General features: G+C 38.3%; 1 protein-coding gene and 1 long non-coding RNA gene across 3 annotated transcripts; one reads left to right on the plus strand and one right to left on the minus strand.

Annotated features, from left to right (window-relative positions):
• The first annotated feature begins 11,715 nt into the window (after positions 1–11,715).
• Positions 11,716–18,050, plus strand: LOC133729008 (aspartic proteinase 36-like). 2 transcript variants are annotated; one of them, XM_062156479.1, is made up of 9 exons: positions 11,716–12,158; positions 12,953–13,336; positions 13,462–13,692; positions 16,710–16,896; positions 16,986–17,065; positions 17,174–17,267; positions 17,374–17,437; positions 17,536–17,607; positions 17,700–18,050. In XM_062156479.1, the coding sequence occupies exons 1-7, from the start codon at positions 11,914–11,916 to the stop codon at positions 17,395–17,397; spliced, it is 1,245 nt and encodes a 414-aa protein (XP_062012463.1). In that variant the 5' UTR covers positions 11,716–11,913; the 3' UTR covers positions 17,398–17,437; positions 17,536–17,607; positions 17,700–18,050. The 2 variants fall into 2 exon arrangements, with proteins under 2 accessions (XP_062012463.1, XP_062012464.1); XM_062156480.1 differs by having other exon boundaries at positions 16,986–17,062; positions 17,700–18,047.
• LOC133729009 (uncharacterized) lies at positions 13,913–15,270 on the minus strand. Its single transcript, XR_009856189.1, has 2 exons — positions 15,026–15,270; positions 13,913–14,076 (listed from the first exon to the last, which is right to left on the minus strand). It is a non-coding gene; the product is annotated as an uncharacterized LOC133729009 (long non-coding RNA).
• Positions 18,051–22,711: the final 4,661 nt, after the last annotated feature.

Consider the following 22,711-nt stretch of genomic DNA (forward strand, 5'->3'; position numbering starts at 1 on the left):
AAAGCATTAGTTTATAAATGCATTTTGCCTGAGCTTATAAGTGCATTTTGCCTATTAATACAGTTCTTAGTCATTAAGGAGTGTAGCTTCCATAGTTGTGAGATGCTTGAAATTGATGGAGAGAATTAGCGAGAAAGCAAGGAGGAAGAAACCGGACAAAATAGAGTAGTCCTTTATTACCACTAGTCATCATGTCTGGAGGAGCTTCTGTCCTCGACGATCCATTAACTTGATATTTTGTAGTTTACAGCATCTTAGTTAGGGTTGACATATTTTAATTCGACAGATTTTTGAACTGAATAAAAGGAGACCTAAATTAAATTATGAATGGTTATGATTTTAGTTTACAAGTCTGAATAAGGGAGTTCTCACTTAAAAAATATATTAAAAAAATATAAATATAAATTCTCCAATAAAGTTTTACTATTAAGTGTTTCTATTGGAACCTATAAATTTATTAATTTGACCTCACTCTATTATGAATTATTAAATGTCATAACCTCTTATAAAATAACTATTAAGGACAATAATTATACCAAAAAAAAATTATATTTATTTTCTCTGAACTTTCTAATTTAATAATATTAGATTGCATTCTTCATTATTTTCCTTATCTATTTTCATTTTCAAATTTCACTACATACTCATTTATATAATTGTAATTGGCTGGGTAAGTGGGCAATTTTATAAGATGTTTGGGTAAATGAGATTAGGGTGCGGCCACCCTACCATTTTCTTTGTTCACCCTACATGCTCATTACACCCTACATATTAATTTTGATTATTAAAATTACTTACCTAACCCATTTCTGTTTCCAGAAATATTCTTATATGACATATCTAAATAAATAAAAAAAATTAACGAAAATCTCTCATTTAATTTATACCAATAAAAAAACTAAAATATATTAAAGTTTCCTAATGAAATCATAATCTGATCTACTTCTTTTTTTTTTTTAATTGTTTTCTCTCAATGTCAATGTTAATCCATATCAAAAGATTAGTAAGTTAACAACTATGAGCAATGAAGAAGGGATTGATTTTTTTTTTCGTGTTTTACATTTATACTTTCAGTGTTCACAAAGGGTATTGCAAAGATTTTGATGAAATTAACACTAATAGTTTTGTGAACTGAATAACGAATTAATGTTGAGGAGGCAACAAAAAGACAAAAAAATAGTAATAAATTTTAATTTGGGTGGAGAAGATGAAAATTGATGTTATCCAATGAGAAATTAAGTAGTCTTTGTATGTAATTAATTAGTTATGTATTTCGTTTTCCCTACAGATTTGTATTTTAGAAAATTAGTGTACTTATTAGTCATTTTGCAGTTGGGTACTTATTAGTCACTTTGACATTTCATATAATAATGGAAATAAATTCACGAGTCATCTTGTATCTCAACCTTATAGTTTGTCATATGATATTGTACATGTTGTCTCAAACACTGCTAAATTTGAAAGCATTAGTCTATAAATGCATTTTGCGCAGGGTTATTATTGTATTTTGCCTATTAATACAGTTCTTAGTCATTAAGGAGTGTACGTAGCTTCCATAGCTGTGAGATGCTTAAAATTGATGGAGAGAATTAGCGAGAAAGCAAGGAGGAAGAAACCGGACAAAATAGAGTTGTCCCTTATTACCAGCCATCACGTACGTCTGGAGGAGCTTCTATCCTGGAATTAATCTTCTCGACGATCCATTAACTCGATATTTTGTAGTTTACAGCATTTTAGTTAGGGTTTACATATTTTAATTCGACAAATTTTTGAACTGAATGAAAGGAGACCTAAATTAAATTATGAATGGTTATGATTATTAGTTTACAAGTCTGAATAAGGGAATATATATATATATATATATATATATATATATATATATATATATATATATATATATATATATAGGATTTTTCTCAGGTAAGGATATCATTTCCTAAGCTTATGGAACGGATTTTCAGATTTTGGCCACTTTTCGATCACATATTTACATATTAACCATTCGGTTTTTAGGTCATAATGTATAGATCACTTCCGCAAATTTTCAGCCAAATTGATGATCGTTAAGGCATCCAAAACTGCAATTTACACGAACGAACCGAATCTGTTGAACCAAAACCATTCGTGTTCATTGTTGTAAATTGCAGTTTTGAATGCCTTAACGATCATCAATTTGGCTGAAATTTTGCAGAGATGATCTATACATTAGGACCTAATAACTGAACGGTTAAGATGTGAATATATGATCGAAAAGTGGCCAAAAACTGAAAATCCGTACATAAGCTCAAGTAAGGACGTCCTTAGCCAAGAAAGACTGTGTGTGTGTGTGTGTGTGTGTGTGTGTGTGTGTGTGTGTGTGTGTGTGTGTGTATAGGAAGGATCTGAAGCGGACATCCGCACTTCGCAAAAGTGCGGACGTCGACGCAGCAGCCCTGCTCAGGCCTTGACGGCGGCGCGAATCGGGCCGGACGTAGGCCGGAGGCATCCCAGACTGCTTCTGGGCAGCGATCGAGGTCGGAGGAGATCGAGATATATATATATATATTTGCTCAGGAACGGAGGTCTGTTCCTTAGCTAAGGAACGGATTTCCATATTTTGACCACTTTTCGATCACATATTCATATATTAACAGTTCAGTTTTTAGGTCCTAATGTATAGATCACTTCTGCAAAATTTCAGCTAAATTGATGATCCTTAAGGCATCCAAAACTGCAATTTACCATTATAAACACGAATGGTTCATGTTGGATAGATTCGGTTCGTTCATTGATTTAATCGAGTTCAATACCTTAACGATCATCAAATTGGCTGAAAATTTGCAGAAGTGATCTATACATTAGGACCTAAAAACTGAAATGTTAAGATGTGAATATGTGATCGAAAAATGGTCAAAATATGGAAATCCGTTCCTTAGCTAAGGAAAGGACCTCCGTTCCTGAGCAAATATATATATATATAACATTAAAAAAAATCTTCAATAAAGTTTTACTATTTTCCACTATTATGAAATTTAATTTGACGATTTCAACTGTAGAGTCTTTAGATTCTATGCAAGACTTGTGTGTACACAAAATTAGCCAAATATATATATATATATATATATATATATAGGGCCCTTCCTCTAAGGGATCCCTTTTTTTGGTATTTTATAGGGATAGGCCTTATACCAACTTTTCGATCATATTTTCACATCTTAACCGTTCCGTTTTTAGGTCCTAATGTATAGATCACTTCTGCAAATTTTCAGCCAATTTTATGATCGTTAAGGCATCCAAAACTACAATTTACCATTATAAACACGAATGGTTCCGGTTCGATAGATTCGGTCCGTTCGTGTAAATTGCAGTTTTGGATGCCTTAACGATCACCGATTTGGCTGAAAATTTGTAGAAGTGATCTACACATTAGGACCTAAAAACTGAACGGTTGAGATGTGAAAATATGATCGAAAAGTTGGTATAAGGCCTATCCCTATAAAATACCAAAAAAATGGATCCCTCATTGGAAGGCCTCTATATATATATATATTTTAGAAAAAGGCCGGTGCGGCTGCGCTCAAGTCTTGATTAATAAAACTGCAGAATACATGAGGGGGATATGGTGCCTAAACCCCGAATTACAATAAGCATCAAGAGAATTTCTTGAGATAATAATAAGAATCTCAACTAAAACAATGTATTCTAGCAAGCATTAACTAGTGAAGAGTGCTCTACTGGCTACTCTTTTACAATTGTGATGACATACCGGAAAGATAACTCTATTACGAAGAAGCATCAACATCACACCTCCATCACCGATGTGCTGCCGTCTCTATCGGACCTCGCCACCTTTGCCAACCAGGATGCAGCAGAAACCGTCCCCCACCACCTCAAACCCAAATATGGGGAGTACAAAACCAGAAACCAGATCAACTCCTATCCTTCCGTCGCCCTCCCCAGACCCTCCTTCGCCCACCAGAAGGACGATCTTAATTAGCTCGCGTCACCGTCGAACACTGTGTTCCAAGCTCCAAAACGAGGCCACCACCAAACACTAATGGATCGAATTGCAACCAGATCCGATCGGATCCAGTCACACACCCATAAATTGGATCGGGAGAGCATCTCAGCCATAGGCCTGGTCACCATCGTCCGCTGCAAACCCCCACCTGTGTAGATATTGCCTTTAACTGAAAGAAGAGTCAATTGAACCCTCTCAACCTTCCATCCCGACCACCAGAAACATCAAGCTCTCATCTAGCCACACTCGACAGACGCCGACAAGACCAGAGGCCTCCGCCAGCGCCGTGGCGTAGCCGGACGAGAAAAAGCCAAACAAACGACAAGGGAGGCTATGGTTTTTAGAGAGAGAACAAAGAGAAAACGACCACCAAATTCATAATTATTTGATCATCGATCAAAAATGTGTAAACAAGTGTTATTCATCTGATAAAATTGAAGCAAACATGGTCTAATCAAATTGTTAAGCGTTTTTCGATTTGACTAATTTTTTGTAGAATTCATGTGTATTTGTAATTAACTTAATGGCCAATGCTTTGTACCATTTGTAATACCCCGAAAATTCAAGTTAATTTCCGATGACATTTTGGAAATGATTTTGTGGTCATGGGAGAAAGTACGAAGCTCGGAGGAGTGGTGGAATTAGTTCAAACAAGTTTTATTCGAAAACGAACATAAGTTAGGGGCTCGTGAAAAGTTGACTTTTTATGCTTACGGAATTTGGGAAAATTTCCTTCATGAAAGTCGTAAAGCTCGTCGATACGAACTCGTGCATATGTAGAACGCGAAAATCGGAGTTCGTGTGAATTAGTTATGGATTTTTGAAGATATTTCCATTTTGGTATAAATACATTTCTATTTCCGGAAATTGCAAACAAGGACAGAATTTCCAGAATTCCAGAAATCCCTCCCCAGTTCTCTCCCAAGCCCAGCCGCGCCTCCTCCTTTCGCCTCCATCGTTCTCCCAACTCCGGCCACCTTTGGCCGAGTTCTTGGAGGGATTTTGCTCACCTTGGTCTATACATGAATTCTGGGCAACCAATCGAACTTGAAACGAGCTGGAGAGGAAGAATCGAGACCGAGAAGTGGGACTGCCAACGACAAAATCGCTCTTCCCCCACCGTTTTCTGGGCTCTCCTTTGTCCGGCCATATCTCCCTCCACAGACCTCTAATCGACTTTCTTTCAAAAGCAAATTCGTTCGCCCTGAAGTCCTTTAAAACTTTCAAGAAGACATCGATGGGAAATAACCATCGTGGTGGTCTCTGCAAGTCGAAGAACATGGTGCAGCCGAGTTGGAAATCGCCTCACTTCGCCACTATTGTTCTCCCTCCTCCGGTCACCTTTTGCCATTTTTCTTGAAGGGATTCTGCACTCCTGAGGATGTAGATCATTTATCCTAAGGTGGGTTGCATCAAATCGAGCTGTGGTGATCGAATTCGCACGATTTGGAAACTAGGGTTCATCCGATCTGAAAATGTTGTGAGGTAAAATTCGACTCTTTTGGCTTATAATCTGACTTTGGTGTAGTTATGAAAAGTGAAATTGGAGTTGAGATGAAGGACTTTGATGTTGGGAGTTTTGTCAAATTTTGACTTTGGATGGGTGGCGGCGCCGCCACTGTGATGGTGGTTTCCGGCGACCTCCGGCCACCTTAAGGACAGTTTCTGTCCATTTTTGTGTTCTACGTGTCGATACGATCGTTTGCAGATATAATTCATAATTTTTAGAGATCGTATGTTTAAGTTATGAATTTTACGATTTCGATCGTTCAATTTGTGATCTGTGAAGATCGGACCGCCCGATGGAATTATAGTTTTGATATGTTGATCTTATGACTGTCCCAGTGGCTTTGTGTGGTCATGGGCGAAGATCCGACCGTTGGATCTTCGTATAAATGCAAAACAGTGATTAGGGAGGCGATTCGTGAGAATCCGTCCGTCGGATTTTCGTATAAATTTGTGAAGATGTTAGTAAGGACGATTCAGGAAGATCCGACCGTTGGATCTTCGTGATGATTTTTGGAGGATGATCCTAAGGCGATCTGTGAGGATCCGACCGTTGGATCATCATTTAATTTCGAGCCGACCGTTGGATTGTCGTTTGAGTATGTTTTTGAGTTGTTGGCTAAGTTAAGGTCATGTTTGATTAGGTGATTGACGGTCTCCCTTGGGTGAGCGGTTTCGGTGTGTATTGTGTTGAATTGAAGACGCAGCGGGAATATCGAGGTGAGTAAATCGCACATGGTTCATTCACGAACCGAAATTCGGTGATTTTATTTAATTGGGAAATTGTGGAAATTGTTTTATGAAAATAAATATTTGTTTTAAATTATATGGACTTGCTCAACTACGGTCCATAGGTAAGTAAAATGTATTTAAACTATAAAAATGAATTTCCTGATTTTAATGCATGTGAACTATAGTTGGTATTAGTGGTCATTCTTGTGTGGGTGACTACGTATATATATATTTACGTGGAATATATATTGGATGTGTGGTATTTGGTGAAGTGTGGAATTGATGCGATTGATTTACAATTCGAGCATTACTCTCTAGAAGATATAATTTATCTTATAGGTTGAGTTGAGTGTGATAAAGAGTAATTGAGTAAAGTGCTATAGTTGAGTCGTTGAGATGAGTTAAATGAGGAGTCGAGTGATTTGAGGCAAATATTTTCGTAAGGGTGAACCTTGGCCAAGGTGACACTCTACGATTCAGTTAGAGCTTTAGTCTGTCTGCCTTTGTACTGCTTGGGGGATAACCTTGAGTTATCGTATGCCCTTGAGTACACTATACTGCTAGGGGGATAACCTTGAGTTATCGTATGCCCTTGAGTACATCATACTGCTTGGGGGATAAACGAGTTATCATATGCCCTTGGGTATGACATACTGAATGGGGTGATTAATATAATTAATCATAAGCCTGTAAGTATGATATACTGAATGGGGTGATTAATATAATTAATCATAAGCCTGTAAGTATAATATACTGCATGGGATGATTTATATAAATAAATCATAAGCCTGTGAGTATATATTGAGTAAGAAGTTGTTTGTTTTTGAGTAGTCATTGTGAGATGTGAGTTGATTGATGCTTGAAGTGACGTTGTACACTTCAATTATTATGCAAAGAAAATACTTGAGTTGAATTTATGCTTGAGTTGATTTGGTTACTTTAAATCGTGCAATCCTTTCATTTACTCATACGAGCTTTGCAAAAAGCTTACCGGGTTTGTATTGTTGCAATCCCGGTACACTATTCAAACGGTGTAGTGGGTAATCCTACAGGTCAGGAAAATCAGAAAGGTGATCGAGCTGCGTAGAGTATGTAATACCCCGAAAAATCCAAATTAAATTCCGTGGATTTTTAGAAATGATTTCACGATAGTGGGAGCCAGTACGAGGCTCGGAGAAGTTGTGGAATTAGTTCGAACGATTAATTTTCGAAAAAACGAACGTTATTTAGGGGCTCGCGAAAGTTGACTTTTTATACGTTCAAAATTTGGGAAAACTTTCTTCATGAAAGTTGTAGAGCTCGTCGATACGATCGCGTGCATATGCGGAACGCAAAAATCGGAGTTCGTATGAATTAGTTATGATTTTTTGAAAAAGTTTCCAATTTAGTATAAAGCTTCCATTTTTGGAAATTTCCAAAAATAAAAACAGATTTTTCCAAAATTGGAAAATCTGCTGCGATTTTAGTTCCCCGCCGGAAATCGCCTCCAAAACTTCGATCAACGATTTCTTCCTCCTCCGGCCACCGATCCTCACCAAACTTCTTCCATTGGCTTCGTATGGTCCTTGCGCACCTGTCTGTGGCAGCCTTTCACGGCGGCGAGGCCTGTAGCGGCGGCGGCAAGCCCGGTCCGATTTAAGCTCGATTTTGGTCAACGCCGGTTTTCTCCTAGCTCCGGCCACCAAAACTCACGATCCTTAGCTCCCTGAACTCGCCTCAACCTTCTGATCATCATTCTAGAAGGATCGCACCTGGAGTGATCGGATTCACGTTCGTCGGAGCTCTCCGGATTCTGGAAATTTTCCACCACCACCGAAGCTTTTGATAGGTATATCTCGAGCTGTAGTGCATCGTTTTGATTGATTCTTGAACCAGTGAATTCGCCTTGATGTTCTTAACAACTCTCCAGAAGGAATCGAAGCCTGAAATTGAAGTTTGTACGTCGAATTGGAGCTCGCCGTTTTCTGCAGTTTCTCGCCGGTTTCTGGAAAATTCCGGCCACCTTCATACTGTTCAAGGTAATTTTCGACCCCTTCCGGTCATTTTCAGACTTCGTGCTAGTTATGAAAGTTGTTAAGCATGATGAGAGGAAGAAGAGCAGCCCGGCCCCGACACCATTGGTGGTGGTCGGCGGCGGCTCTGCCACTAACTCCGGCGGCCCTTTCCGGCCACCTCCGGGGATCAAAAATATGGTTTCTGTACATTTTCAGATTCTATATTTCAATACGATCATTTCGATATATTATACGCAATTTTTGGATATCGTATGATTAAGTTATGAATTTTTAAGTTTAGATCGATTTCGATCGTTAGATTTGTGATCTGTGAAGTTAAGACCGTCAGATGGACTTGTAGTTTTGATATGATGATCTTATGACTGTCCCAGTGGCTTTGTGTGGTCATGGGCGAAGATCCGACCGTTGGATCTTCGTATAAATGCAAAACAGTGATTAGGAAGGCGATCCGTGAGGATCCGACCGTTGGATCATCATTTAATTTCAATCCGACCGTTGGATTGTCGTTTGATTATGTTTTTGAGTTATTGGCTAAGTTAAGGTCATGTTTGATTAGGTGATTGACGGTTTGAGTTGGCGGACGATTGTGAATCGTATTTTGAGCTGTTAAGAAGACGCAGCGGGATTAGAGGTGAGTAAACCTCACGTGGTTCATATTACGAACCGAATAAATTTAATTACTTTATTTTGTCGTAATTGTGTGAAAATATTTATGAAATAAATATTTGTTTTAAATCATATGGGCTTGATCAACTACGGTCCATAGGTAAGTAAAATGTATTTAAACTATAAAAATGAATTTCACGATTTTATTGTGTGGACTATAGTTGGTATTAGTGATTATCCCTGAGCGGATAATTACGTATATATATATTTATGTGGAATATATATATGGATGGTGTGGCATTGTGGTATGTGGATTATTGAATTGAATATTTACATATGTCGGAAACATATATGTATTGGTAGAATTGTTGTGATGCAAATAATATTTGTGAGTGAGTTCATATATTGTTTTTGGGTATGACTTTTCGGGAAACAATATGTCGTGGGAAATGGTATTTCTATTGTTTTGAAAAGTGTTTGAGGATTTGGGGAGTTGCAGGTTGTGATTTCTCCTTTTGGGTTGGGAAACATTTTCAGGTCCGGTATGACCATTTTAAATGTTTTAATCTGACGACCGGTGGTCTGAGGATTTGAGAGTCACAGGTTGTGATTTCTCCGTTTGATTTGTTTTAACATTTTGGGTCCAGTGCGACTCGCTTAAATGTTTTGATCTAAGGGTCAGGTTGGCCTAAAGATCCGGGGTTTGCAGGTTGCATCCTCAGGCAATATATCGTAATTACGCCTTTGGCCCGGTTAGTGATTTCGATCAGTTAGAGCTCTAGTCTGTCTGCCAACGTGTCCAGGTTGGACCGGATTTTCATAATGATTTGTTAGGTTAACATTTCCTATGATTTTGTCACGATGTGACTTGTAAGAGTCCTTTTGGTAAAAGGTGTTGAGTTTTGGATGGATTTATTAGTGTGAGTTGATAATGTTTTTAATTAATTTCCTTGTTAATTCTTTTGTTTAAATTTCTATTCTTTTTCTCTTTTCTTCTTTTTCGGTTATATTGTTTATTATCTCTATTTATTTCCTTGATCATTTCTATGGTTCGATTTCCCGTTTATTTCTCGTTTTCATTTTATTGTTTGTTTTTAATGTAATCTCCTGAACTAAATTATATGCAGGGATTACTATGACTTCTGATTTTATGCGTGTTGGTTATTTCCTGAATTAATTTTCTATGCATGATTAATGTTCTTATTAGTTTAATTGGGAAGTGCAGTGATGGATGAGACTTGTAGAAAGTTGAGAAATATTATTCCGTATTGTGGGGATAAAGACATCTTGTTAAGAGTAGAGATGAGTGATTCATTTGATTTCTTTGTGAGTGATTTCAAATGATTTGGAGTTAATGATTTTGGTGATCGATTATCGAGATTGTGGTTTTCTTTGTGGATGTTGAAATTGTTGGTTGTTACTTGAGTTAAAAGTACTGTGTTATAATAAATCAACCATTCTTTCTTTTACTCATACTGGCTGTCAAAAGCTTACCGGGTTTTGTGTTGTTGCAATCCCGGTACACTATTCAAACGGTGTAGCGGATAATCCTACAGGACTGGAGAATTCAGGAAGGTGATCGAACCGTGTAGAGTAGCTGCTTTGTAATACTCTGATTTTCAGTTGTGAGGTTTGTTATGCTCATTAGAGCTTTACAATTTACTTTGTACGAGTGAGTTGTATTAATTAACTCGAGGTCTTCGAGTTTTGAATTTGAGCGTGAGTGGCGAGGTTGTTTCTGAAAAAAAAAAAATTCAGAACGTTTATTTGTTTAAGTTGTTTAATTCATGTTTCGGATTTGAATTTGTTATTCAAAATTCGGGGCGTGACAGTAGCTGCATTTGTGTGAATCTGACTTTCTTTTGTGAGGTGTGTTATGCTCATTGAGCTACATTTATAATTTGGTGAGAGTGTGCTGTAATAAACAAATTTGAGATTTGGTTTATGTAATATCGAGCGATGTGAGGTGTGGTTGTTTTGAGAAAAAAATTCAGGTTGTATTTATGTGAGTTGTATTAATTCATGTTTCGGATTTGAATTTGTTATTCAAAATCCGAGGCGTGACAGTTAGTAAACTCTTTTGTATATGAATCAGGTATTGATATTTCCATTGCTATTAGGACTAGTAAACCTTTATGGGAAGGTGGCTAGGTTTGTTTGCCCACTTAAGTACTTGTTGGACCCTGCTCTAGCTATTATCAAGCATACATTGTTCTCTGCTCATTAGAGACAACCTAAGGGATAGCTCAGAGGAGAAGCATCAAGATTCAACCATATCTACACCAAGTTAGAGTTAAGTTCCACAATCTTCATTGTCTATGCATGAGTAAGTTCGTGTTCTTAATCTTGAGCATAAAACTATATACATATATACATCAATTTTAATTTACATCTAATTGTATATGTAGCAAATTAATTAACATTATCGATCAACTTCCATCACGTACAGTACACATGGATCCCCTATGTGGTGTTTCTAGTATTTAATAATTTGAAAGCTCAAGTAGTCAAGTTTGAACTATTATGTTTAACTAATTAAATAAACTGTGCCTGTGCCTTTAAGAAAGTCATTAAGTAGTGTGGCTTCCATAGCTATGAGATGTTTGATATTGATGGAGTCATGGAGAGAATTAGCGAGAAAGCAAGGTGCTAGGAAGAAACCGTACAAAATTGAGAAGTCCTTTATTACCAGTCATCATGTCTGGACTCTGGAGGAGCTTCAATCCTCGACGATTGATCGCGATATTCGGCCTGAACAAGGGGGACGTCGTTAAGATCTCCTTAATTTAGCATTGAAAAAGCGTAACGGTCACCTGGCATTGTTCAAAAAACCAACATTTCTAATCTCATCCTCGATCAAGATTCGATCATTCTGGTTTTTGTCTGAATTGGAGGAAATAAAAGAGTAGCTGTTGCTGGGTCGTCGCCGGATATTGGCCGGAGATAGACATATATCTAGCCAGCTTCAACAACAAACACATGTATCGAAACTGATCTAACCTTGTGCCGGATCGCATAGGTCAATCTCGATTATATTTTGGCTTCCAGTTTGAAATGGAACCAAGAGGCCTAGGGGACAGGTTGGATGGTTTCGTTGCGGTGGTGGTGGTGCTTGTTTCAGCATTGGTCGTTAATATTTCCGGTAACTTGGTTTTCCCGGTGAGCCATAAGTTGAATGGTAGAGAGGGAGCGTCTTTGAGTGAACTTAAAGACCATGATCATCGCCGTCACGCTAGATTTCTCGGGGCCACCCAGAATGCTGTGGATATGGCTTTGGGCGGCAGCACTGAGCAAACTGGGTACGTAACTAACTAACTAATGATCATTCATTATCTCATTCAAAATTTCATTTTTTTTTTCATTCACTATCATTTTTTCTTTTGTTCTCAAATTGCTGTAGAAAAATCTTTTGTTCTCAAATTGCTGTAGAAAAATGATACTATCATAACACTACTTTTAACGAAGGGAAATTCTAGTGTGCTGGTATGTATCCCATACCCACACTTACAAAGTGAGAACAAATTTGTTCTCAAAATTGTAATTTGAGTCCTACTTTGTGTAATCTTTTGTTCTAATAATGGTAATTACACCTCTTACGACACTTTTACAAGTTTTGAACAAATTCGTTGTCAATGTTGTAATTTTTGTTCTCAATGTTGTAAATAGTGTAAATGAATATGATAAATTTTGTTCTCAATGTTGTAATTTTGGTTCAAATATTTGTAAATTTTTGTTCAAATTTTTGTTCTCATAATGGTAGGTACCATAGCTTGTCTCTTTAACGAAGGCATCATCAGGTCCTGTAAACGTTTGCTCATGTACATAATGAGCATAATCAGGTCCTGCATACTGGACACTTTCAAAGCTTGGTTCTAGACTTCTAGTGTATAAGTGTAATTACCCGTCATCAAACGTGTTATTTTTCGTAAGATTTTGAAAACAGTATGGAACCGACACTGGGAGGGCTTGGCACGTGTGAGGATGATATAGTTTTGGCTTTTGTGATGATCGTGCTTAATTAGTTAATGATTAGCTTACATATTTGAATGTGTGATCAATTGGTCTCGATTAGTTAGTGTGTAATTAATTGCAGGCTCTACTTCACTATACTTGGGATTGGGAATCCTTCACACGACTATTACGTGGAAGTTGATACCGCAAGTAACCTATTTTGGGTGAGTTGCGCTGAGTGCGGTAAAGGCTGCCCTGACAGATCTGAAATCATTGGTGTAAAACTCACACACTACGATCGAAACAGTTCTTCCACTTCAAAGGTGGTGTCTTGTGGTGATAACTTTTGCACTTCCCCATCCGTAAAAGATATCTCCGATTGCAAGCGAGATGAGAAATGCAACTACCATCTTCAATATGCAGATAAAGATAAAACTTCCGGATACTTTGTCAAGGATGATGTGCAATTTCAGAAAGCGAGCGGGAACTTTCAAACATCCTCCACTAGCGGATCTGTAATATTCGGGTACGTGATCAATCACAGACTAGTTGCATGTAATCCCTTGCATATCTTTAGCTTCATATTATGAAAGTAGTTGCTTGTGGTTAGCTCTAAAACCTTACTCCTGATAGCGGAATGTATACATATAGGTGCGGGACTCAACAATCTGGCGCGATGAATGACCCTAAAGAAGCAATTTCCGGGTTAATTGGTTTTGACCAGGACAATATAACCATGCTTTCACAGCTAGCAGCCGCAGGAAAGGTGAGGAATAAATTTGCACACTGCTTGGATAGCACGAAACAAGGTGGTGGAATCTGGGCTATAGGAGAAGTCGTCGAACCCAAAATGATGCACACATCACCTATCGTACCAAATCAGTACGTACTACTACTATTACGTTACACTACTTATCTACCTATCTATCTATCAATCACTTAATTATGCTTGATGGCAATTAACACTTTAATACATATATTGTCACGCCCCGGATTTTAAATAACAAATCCAAATCCGAAACATGAATTAATACAACTCACATAAATACAACCTGAATTTTTTCTCAAAACAACCACACCTCACATCGCTCGATATTACATAAACCAAATCTCAAATTTGTTTATTACAGCACACTCTCACCAAATTATATTGTAAGGCTCAAATGAGCATAACTCACCTCACAATTACAATTGCTGTAAAACTAAAACAAATTCTCTAACCCGCACGATCACCGTCCTGATTCTCCTGACCTGCAGGATTACCCGCTACACCGTTTGAATAGTGTACCGGGATTGCAACAATACAAACCCGGTAAGCTTTTTGCAAAGCTCGTATGAGTAAATGAAAGGATTGCACGATTTAAAGTAACACAATCAACTCAAGCACATTTTAATTTTGTTTTGCATAAGAATTGAAGTGTACAACATCACTTCAAGCATCAATCAACTCACATCTCATCATGACTACTCAATAATAAACAACTTCTTACTCAATATATACTCACAGGCTTATGATTTATTTATATAAATCATCCCATGCAGTATATTATACTTACAGGCTTATGATTAATTATATTAATCACCCCATTCAGTATATCATACTTACAGGCTTATGATTAATTATATTAATCACCCCATTCAGTATGTCATGTCATACCCAAGGGCATATGATAACTCGTTTATCCCCCAAGCAGTATGACGGCAGACAGACTAGAGCTCTAACTGTATCGTAAAGTGTCACCTGGGCCAAGGTTCACCTTACGAATGACTGCTTTCCTCAATTCACTCGACTCCTCATTTAATTCATCTCAACGACTCAACTATCGCACTTTACTCAATTACCCATTATCATAGACAACACAACATCTAAGATAAATCACATATTCCAAAGGGTAATGCTCAAAATATAACTCAGTAAATCACATCAATACTTCACCCGATGTCACACCATCCAATATATATTCCACGTAAATATATATATACGTAGTCACCCACACAAGAGTGACCACTAATACCAACTATAGTTCACATGCAATAAAATCTAGAAATTCATTTTTATAGTTTAAATACATTTTACTTACCTATGGACCGTAGTCGATCAAGTCCATATAATTTAAAACAAATATTTATTTTCATAAAACAATTTCCACAATTTCCCAATTAAATAAAATCACCGAATTTCGGTTCGTGAATGAACCATGTGCGATTTACTCACCTCGATATTCCCGCTGCGTCTTCAATTCAACACAATACACACCAAAACCGCTCACCCAAGGGAGACCGTCAATCACCTAATCACACATGACCTTAACTTAGCCAATAACTCAAAAACATATTCAAACGACAATCCAACGGTCGGATCGAAATTAAATGATGATCCAACGGTCGGATCCTCACGGATCGCCCTTAGGATCACCCTCCAAAAATCATCACGAAGATCCAACGGTCAGATCTTCCTGGATCGTCCTTACTAACATCTTCACAATTTTATACGAAAATCCGACGGACGGATTCTCACGAATCGCCTCCCTAATCACTGTTTTGCATTTATACGAAGATCCAACGGTCGGATCTTCGCCCATGACCACCCAAAGCCACTGGAACAGTCATAAGATCATCATATCAAAACTACAAGTCCATCTGACGGTCCTAACTTCACAGATCACCAATCTAACGATCGAAATCGATCGAAACTTAAAAATTCATAACTTAATCATACGATATCCAAAAATTGCGTATAATATATCGAAATGATCGTATTGAAATATAGAATCTAAAAATGCACAGAAACTATATTTTTGACCCCCGGAGGTGGCCGGAAAAGGGACGCCGGAGTTAGGGCAGAGCCGCCGCCGACCACCGCCAATGGTGTCGGGGCCGGGCTGCTCCTCTTCCTCTCATCATGCTTAACAACTTTCATAACTATCATGTAAGCTGAAAATGACCGGAAGTGGTTGAAATTACCTAAAACAGTCGAGGTGGCCGGAAAATTTCCAGAATCCGGCGAAATTTGCAGAATCCGGCAAGGCTTGATTTCGACGTCAAAACTTCAATTTCAGGCTTCGATCCCTTCTAGAGAGTTGTTAAGAACATCAAGGAGAACTCACTGGTTCAAGAATCAGTCAAAACGATGCACTACAGCTCGAGATATACCGATCGAAAGATTTTCGTTTCGGATTGAAAACTTACCGAGCTCCGACGAACGTGAAACCGGTCACTCTAGGTGCAATCCTCCTAGTATGATGATCAGCAGGTTGAGGGGAGTTCATGGAGCCAAGGATCGGAAGTTTTGGTGGCCGGAGCTAGGAGAAAACCGGCGTTGACCAAAATCGAGCTTAAATCGAAATCGGGCCGCCGCTGCCGCTAGGGGCCGTGCCGCCGTGCAAGGCTGCCACAGACAGGTGCGCAAGGACCATACGAAGCCAATGGAAGAAGTTTGGTGAGGATCGGTGGCCGGAGGAGGAAGAAATAGCCGGAAGAAAATCGAAGGCGATTTCCGGTCGGGGGAGGGGCTGCAGCTCCGAGCTTCCATTTTTGGAAATTCTGAAAATATTTTCGGAAATTTCCGAAAATGGAAGCTTTATACTAATTTGGAAACATTTTCAAAAAATCATAATTAATTCATACGAACTTCGATTTTTGCGTTCCGCATATACACGCGATCGTGTCGACGAGCTCTACAACTTTCATGAAGGAAATTTTCCCAAATTTTGAACGTATAAAAAGTCAACTTTCGCGAGCCCCTAAATAACGTTCGTTTTCGAAAATTAATCGTTCGAACTAATTCCACAACTTCTCCGAGCCTCGTACTCGCTCCCACTATCGTGAAATCATTTCTAAAAAATCCACGGAATTTAATTTGGATTTTTCGGGGTATTACATATATATTGGACGATAAGGACTCGTTACAATATTGTGGTGGAGAAAATTGAGGTTGGAAGTGATGCCATAGAACTTCCTACTAGTGGTGGTGGTGATTTGGATGAAACATCTGGCAGCAGTCCAGACCAAATTATTGCATTTTTTGACAGTGGTACAACATTGGCTCATTTACCACCAAAGTTGCATGAACCAATAGTGAAGAAGGTATCTGTGCTAACTTCTTTTAGATTTAAGTTATCGACTTGGGATAATTATGTTACTTCAATTAACTCTTACATCCTTATTTTGATCAGATATTGGCTACAGACCCTGGATTGAAATTCCAAAAAAATGATGACGGCGAGTACTCATGTTTCGAGTATTCCAAAAAGGAGTAAAGCACTTTTATAACAACACTACTTATTTTTTCCCTTCTTGATTATTGACTAATCGTCCGTTCATCTCGAGCTTAACGATGTACTTGTGCTATCGATTGATGCAGCGTTGATGAAAAGTTTCCTATTGTCAAGTTCACTTTCAAGAATTCCGCTTCATTGTGGGTGTATCCTCATGATTATTTGTTCGGTAATGTGAAAGTAAGTCTATAATGTTATGAGCAATTCCCTGTAACCAACAAGGAACCTTGTATAATGAGTTCTTGATCAACTTACTGCCTAATAATGACGTATTACATATACATAGGAGGGTGCCTGGTGTCATGGTTAGATGAAATTAACTGGGGAAGACCTCGACATTATTCTGGGAGGTAAACATCACATAGATAACCTTTAAAATTTTGCTGCAGGATATATAAGCAATTATACTGCCATTCAATGACATGCAATTGTTAATTTCCCTTTGCAGATATGACGCTTTCGAATAAGTTAGTCGTATACGATCTTGAAAACCAGGTCCTTGGGTGGGCTGATCACAACTGTAAGTAGCTAGCACTGACTTGTGATTAACTAGGGTTAACTTTTGCTGTTGTATCCGTTTGTAATATGGTTTTGGTGTTTAATGAATGTTAGGTTCTTCAAGCATAAAAGTGAAAGATGACGAGTCGGGGTCAGACTACTCTGTTCAGTACCACCATCTTGCTTCTTCTGATGCTTCGAGCCCAAGACTACTGATGTATGTCATTCGTGTTATTAGTAACTGCTGCTGCTGCTCTGCAAATGATCTCAATATAAATCCATCACTCTCATCTCACTAGCTAGCTATTTTCCCGGCCAACTAACAAAAATAATAAATAACACAACAACCTTCATTAATTAGATGTTGCTGCACCTTAAGCAAATCCATGATTCCAAAACCGTGCTTCTTGATGAGATTGATTAAAGTGGATGTCTTCTATAACACTACAAAAAAAAAAGCATTATTTATTTATTTGTGACACCTTCTTTGCGACATGCAAGAGGCGCGGCCGTCGCAAATGTCTTTAATTTTAGGCGGAAAGTTGGCGCCAATATATTTGCGTCCCCCATAAAGTGTCGTCGCACAAATTGTCGTAAATAGGCATAAAACAAGAAACTACATACGACCTAAAGTCCTAAAGATCACGTCTCCCCTATAGCTAGACGGCAAGACTCCCTCTCCCTCTCTCCCTCTCGCTTGCTCGCTCGCTCAAAGCTAGTTCTTAGCAATACTTTGTTGCTATCACGACTGCAGAATCAAGCAAGATCATTCAATCGAAATCATTCTCTTCGTCTCTATCAGGTAAGGTCATTCAATGTATCGCATTTTTTGTTTTCTATGAACTGGGTGAGTCTTCCTTTTGTGATTCCTCTACTGTGAATTGATTAGGGTTTAGTTATTGTAAATTCCCAATTGCAATTTGTATTGACCTTGTATGTGTGAACCAACCCATTTTGTGCTTCTGAAATTGAATGCGAGAAAGTTAGTCTTAATTTCATGAAGGCATTAGTTGTAAACATCAAGTTTCCCTATTGTTGTCATTGCTGCAAAAACTACAGCAATTGGAAGAAAGTTTGAAAATTCATATTGCCTTTGTCAAGTGATTGAAGAAAATTGACTTGGGTGCATTAAAGAAAACCCAAGAACGGGAGCTTTGATTTGTGGGTATGTTGTCAAGTATATTGTTTTAATTAGTGCATTCTTTTGTCTGTGATTTTCCATGAATGTATTTGAAAGGCGTAGCTGTTCAATTTTTAAAAAGTTGTTTTCTGTAGAACCTCCTGAGGATGTCACATTTGAAATCCCATACATTGAAACCCCTGTTCTCACTCAATTTTAGAGTCCTGTTTCTGTGGATGAACTTAAAAGTGTTGTGTAGTCCATTGGTTGCCTGCACATTAATATTTAAAAGCCTGCAATTTCTATCTTGCTATAACAGGGTCTCAAAGATCGTAGAGAATCACTAACATTTGTTAGATGCAGATATGAGTTTGCTTTGCAATTTCAGAAATACGGATAAGCTGGACTGTATAATACGGCTACATATAAGACCTGCCCTTAATACTCTAATAGGGGGTTCATATATATATATATATATGGTTGTTAGGATTTATTTTTCCTGTACTTTATATCTACTTCTTTAATTGAAGCTGAAGATAGTTGTTGGTATTAATTTGACCCTTGTTTTAATTATAAGGAATTGGTATTTGCTGCATTTATATGCTTCTGAGGTCTCTTTAACAGTCCATAATGCTTTTCTCTGAGTGATATAATTCCTAATGGATTAATTCATACCATCATTAACCCCCACCTCCTTCCAGATTTGTTTGAACAGAGAGCTAAGGACACTTTCTATCTAGTGAATGGGAGGCTACTAGAATTGAAGCATTGCACTGGATTTCCAACCTTCTGAACAGACATCATAGTATCATACTGAGGTAATCTGGAACTTGTTTGCATGGCTGGACGTAATCATTTTTCAGGGAGGTACCAATTGCACTATATTTTTGACTCCCTAAAAAGAAGTTTGTATTTAATGAATCATGAATGTATGCTTCCTCTTTCTCTCTTTAATTTTAATTTTGGAGATCGCATGCCTGGTTATGCTTGTATATGTATAGTGTTATTTCAAGGTACTTGGTTCTATGAATGTTTATTTAACTTCTAACTCTAGTGATAAATGGACAGATCACCTTTCATTTTGCTTTATTAAACAGGGACTAACAGTGGACGGGCTATGAATGGCACCGATTAGAATATATATATAGAGACACACACACTTTTTATTACTGCATAGAATTTAGATACGGAAGCAATATATAATATGGTCAATGATAAGCCTCTAGATGAATTGGTCTTTTGATAGTTCTTGGGCCATTGCTCGTTCATGTGTGTATCTAATATTTCAAGTCTGATAGTTCTTGAACCACATTCATGTGTGTATCTAATATTTCAAGTCTGATGTCCAGGTGGTTCTTCTGGTTCTAGAGGTTCATGCATGCATAGCGAAAGATCCACAACACTTCCGCCAGCTTGTTATCTTTCTTGTTCATATATTTCTGTGTAGATAATTCTCTTCTGGAGAAGTGAGTCTCTCTCTTTATCTCCAACTGTAGCTGTTATGTGGGTTACGTTTCTTGATTTGACTCTGCTCTTTTTTCTTTTTCCCCAAGGCTTGGTGCTTTCATAATTCGCCGACTGTGTGTGCTTTTAGATGCTGAACGGGTCTACCGAGAACTGTCTACTATACTAGAAGAAGGAGAGTCAGACCTGGATTTTGCATCTATTATTGTTCAGGTAGGTTGTTATTTATTGGACAGCAAAAAGCAATATGCATCAGTGACCTATTTCACTATTTTTTTTACAAATTCATGTGGTAACTCAAAGAGTAGGTGTGAATATATATCATATTGATCATTATGATTAGTCTGTTTATGGATACTAGGTTTATACAATTTTGTATCGTTTATTGCTTCTGTGTGTATCCAACTATAGTATTAGGAGATTTCAGTTGCATTTTGAATACAAATAACAGAGTAAGAGTGTGAGCCCCGGAAAAATTTATCGAGCTTAAGTGCAATAGTTCGATAATTTACTTATCGATTTCGATAAAAGTTAAAGTACGCGAGAATATTTTCAGAAAGTTTCGTGAAGTGAAATCCTCAATTTAGAAGTTGGATAATGAAGTACACGTCACGACGAGTTCGTGAAAATTTTCGGAGAATTTTCCGGATACCCGAGCTAATTTTTTAAGTATTTTGGAAGTTTTGGGATTAAGGAAATTGCTTAAAGAAATAGAAATTAGGAGGTTTGATCTGGACCATCCACCGCTTCCACCGCTTGATCCTAGCCGTCCATCCTTAAATGGGATCAGTCTATATATCTAAAGTGTTCTGTTGGGAGATCCAGAAGGATCGAGAGAGGGGAAGAGAACCAGAGTTCTCTCTAACCCGACGAAACCCAGAAACCCACAGTAGGATCCGACCGGCGCCACTTCGTCCGGCCACCGATCGACGACGGCCGACCACCATATTCTTCACCTCTTCGTCGTCTACATCCTCGTGCTCTTGGTTCGTCCATGCACAGACCCTGGAGAGAGATTCGAAGCTCAGAAGCTCGAAGCTTTACCGGCGATTTCTGGATTTTCCGGCGTCTTCGGCCACCCTCTGGGCCGCATTCGGTACAGAAACTTCTCCTCTCGCCTTTCTCTACACGTTGGATCAATTATTCTTTGAAATTGATGGAGTTTTGCTGCTTTCGTTTCTGGGTAGCTACGGCTTTGCCGTGTTCTTGAGCGCCGGCGACTTCTCCGACACTTCTGGGCTCGGTTTCCGTCTTGATTGCGTCTATTGAAGTGAAATTGGGAAGCTTGCTGGGTCGATTGCATCAGAAGCATTAGTTCATCATCAGTTGGGTTTCGGCAGTGAGTTAATTTGGTTGGAATCGATTTCCGAAGGTATAATTTCAAATCTTGAATTGAATGGTTGCTTCTGTGATGAATTCGAAGTTGTGTTCTGAAGAGCTCTTGAATTAATTCTGCCTTGGTATTATGGTTACTGTTGCCGGCTGGGTTTAGTTGAGTTTGGAAGATCATGTTGTGTTGGCTATGTTGTTTGACTTGATTTGAATTGATGTGTGGAATGGTGAATTTAGATGGTTGACGTTTTGCAAGGTTTCCCATTGCAGTTAGCATTGAAATGATTATGTTGATTTGAATTAGAAAGAGAATTGGAATTATGTTGGGTGCCCTTAGTAATTTGGGCACACCTTGTGTGAAATGGTAGTGTAAAGAAAGAAAAATAACATATTGGGTGTCCTTAGTAAATTTGGTGCACTCAATATATATGGTCAATACAAGTGAATGTTCGATAATTTAAGTTAATTATCGAACCAATAACGATTGGTCAAACAATGGTCAAAGTTTGTCAATCCTGGTCAAACCAGGAAAGGTCGGTCAAACCCTTGGTCAACTCCTGGTCAAACCAGGAAAAGTTGGTTTGGACGATATATTAATCGTCGAGATTTCATATAATTGTTCAATAGATAATTAACGGTTGAAATGTCGGAATCTAGGACTCCAGTTACCCGAGGAACAGAAGGTTCGCGACTCTCGGAGTACGTGAGAGAAAGCATCGGAATCCAGGTAGGGATTCAGGACTCTCCTCGGTTGGTGATTTTCTTTTATATTTTATTAATGTGATGCATGATAAGTGGTATGGGTTGGTTATGTAAAATGCAATGCATACTAACCAATCCGTGAGAAAATGTGTGATGGCTTGAGAGCGAAAGGTGGCTCTGACTTCCTTGGGTTCGATCCCCTTAACCTCCGGAGGGTTAGTTACGCCGGTCGTCCGGGTATTCCGATCGTAATAACGGGCCCGGTACGTGTGTGTAGCTAGGTAGTGGACGCTCTCGCTACGCTTACCTGGTGATAAATTAATTTGAGGTAAGGTCGTGTAGTGGGTCTATGGGACCGGCCATCAGGTAATACTTGGTTTTGGCGCCGTATTTATTTAAGCATCATGCATCGGTTTTCAAGTTGAAAAACATTAAAGTTTGTCGTTCTTTTAAATAATTGGTTTAAGTATGTTTTCATACTGGAGCTCCAAAATCTATTTATCGGTTT

Source organism: Rosa rugosa, chromosome 2 (genome assembly GCF_958449725.1).
Source record: "Rosa rugosa chromosome 2, drRosRugo1.1, whole genome shotgun sequence".
NCBI lineage: Eukaryota > Viridiplantae > Streptophyta > Magnoliopsida > Rosales > Rosaceae > Rosa > Rosa rugosa.

Coding starts and splice junctions, on each gene's coding strand:
- LOC133729008 (XM_062156479.1), top strand. CDS start 11,914: ATGGAACCAAGAGGCCTAGGGGACAGGTTGGATGGTTTCGTTGCGGTG. Junction 16,897..16,985: donor ATGAACCAATAGTGAAGAAG/GTATCTGTGCTA, acceptor TATTTTGATCAG/ATATTGGCTACAGACCCTGG. Junction 17,268..17,373: donor ATTTGTTCGGTAATGTGAAA/GTAAGTCTATAA, acceptor ACATATACATAG/GAGGGTGCCTGGTGTCATGG.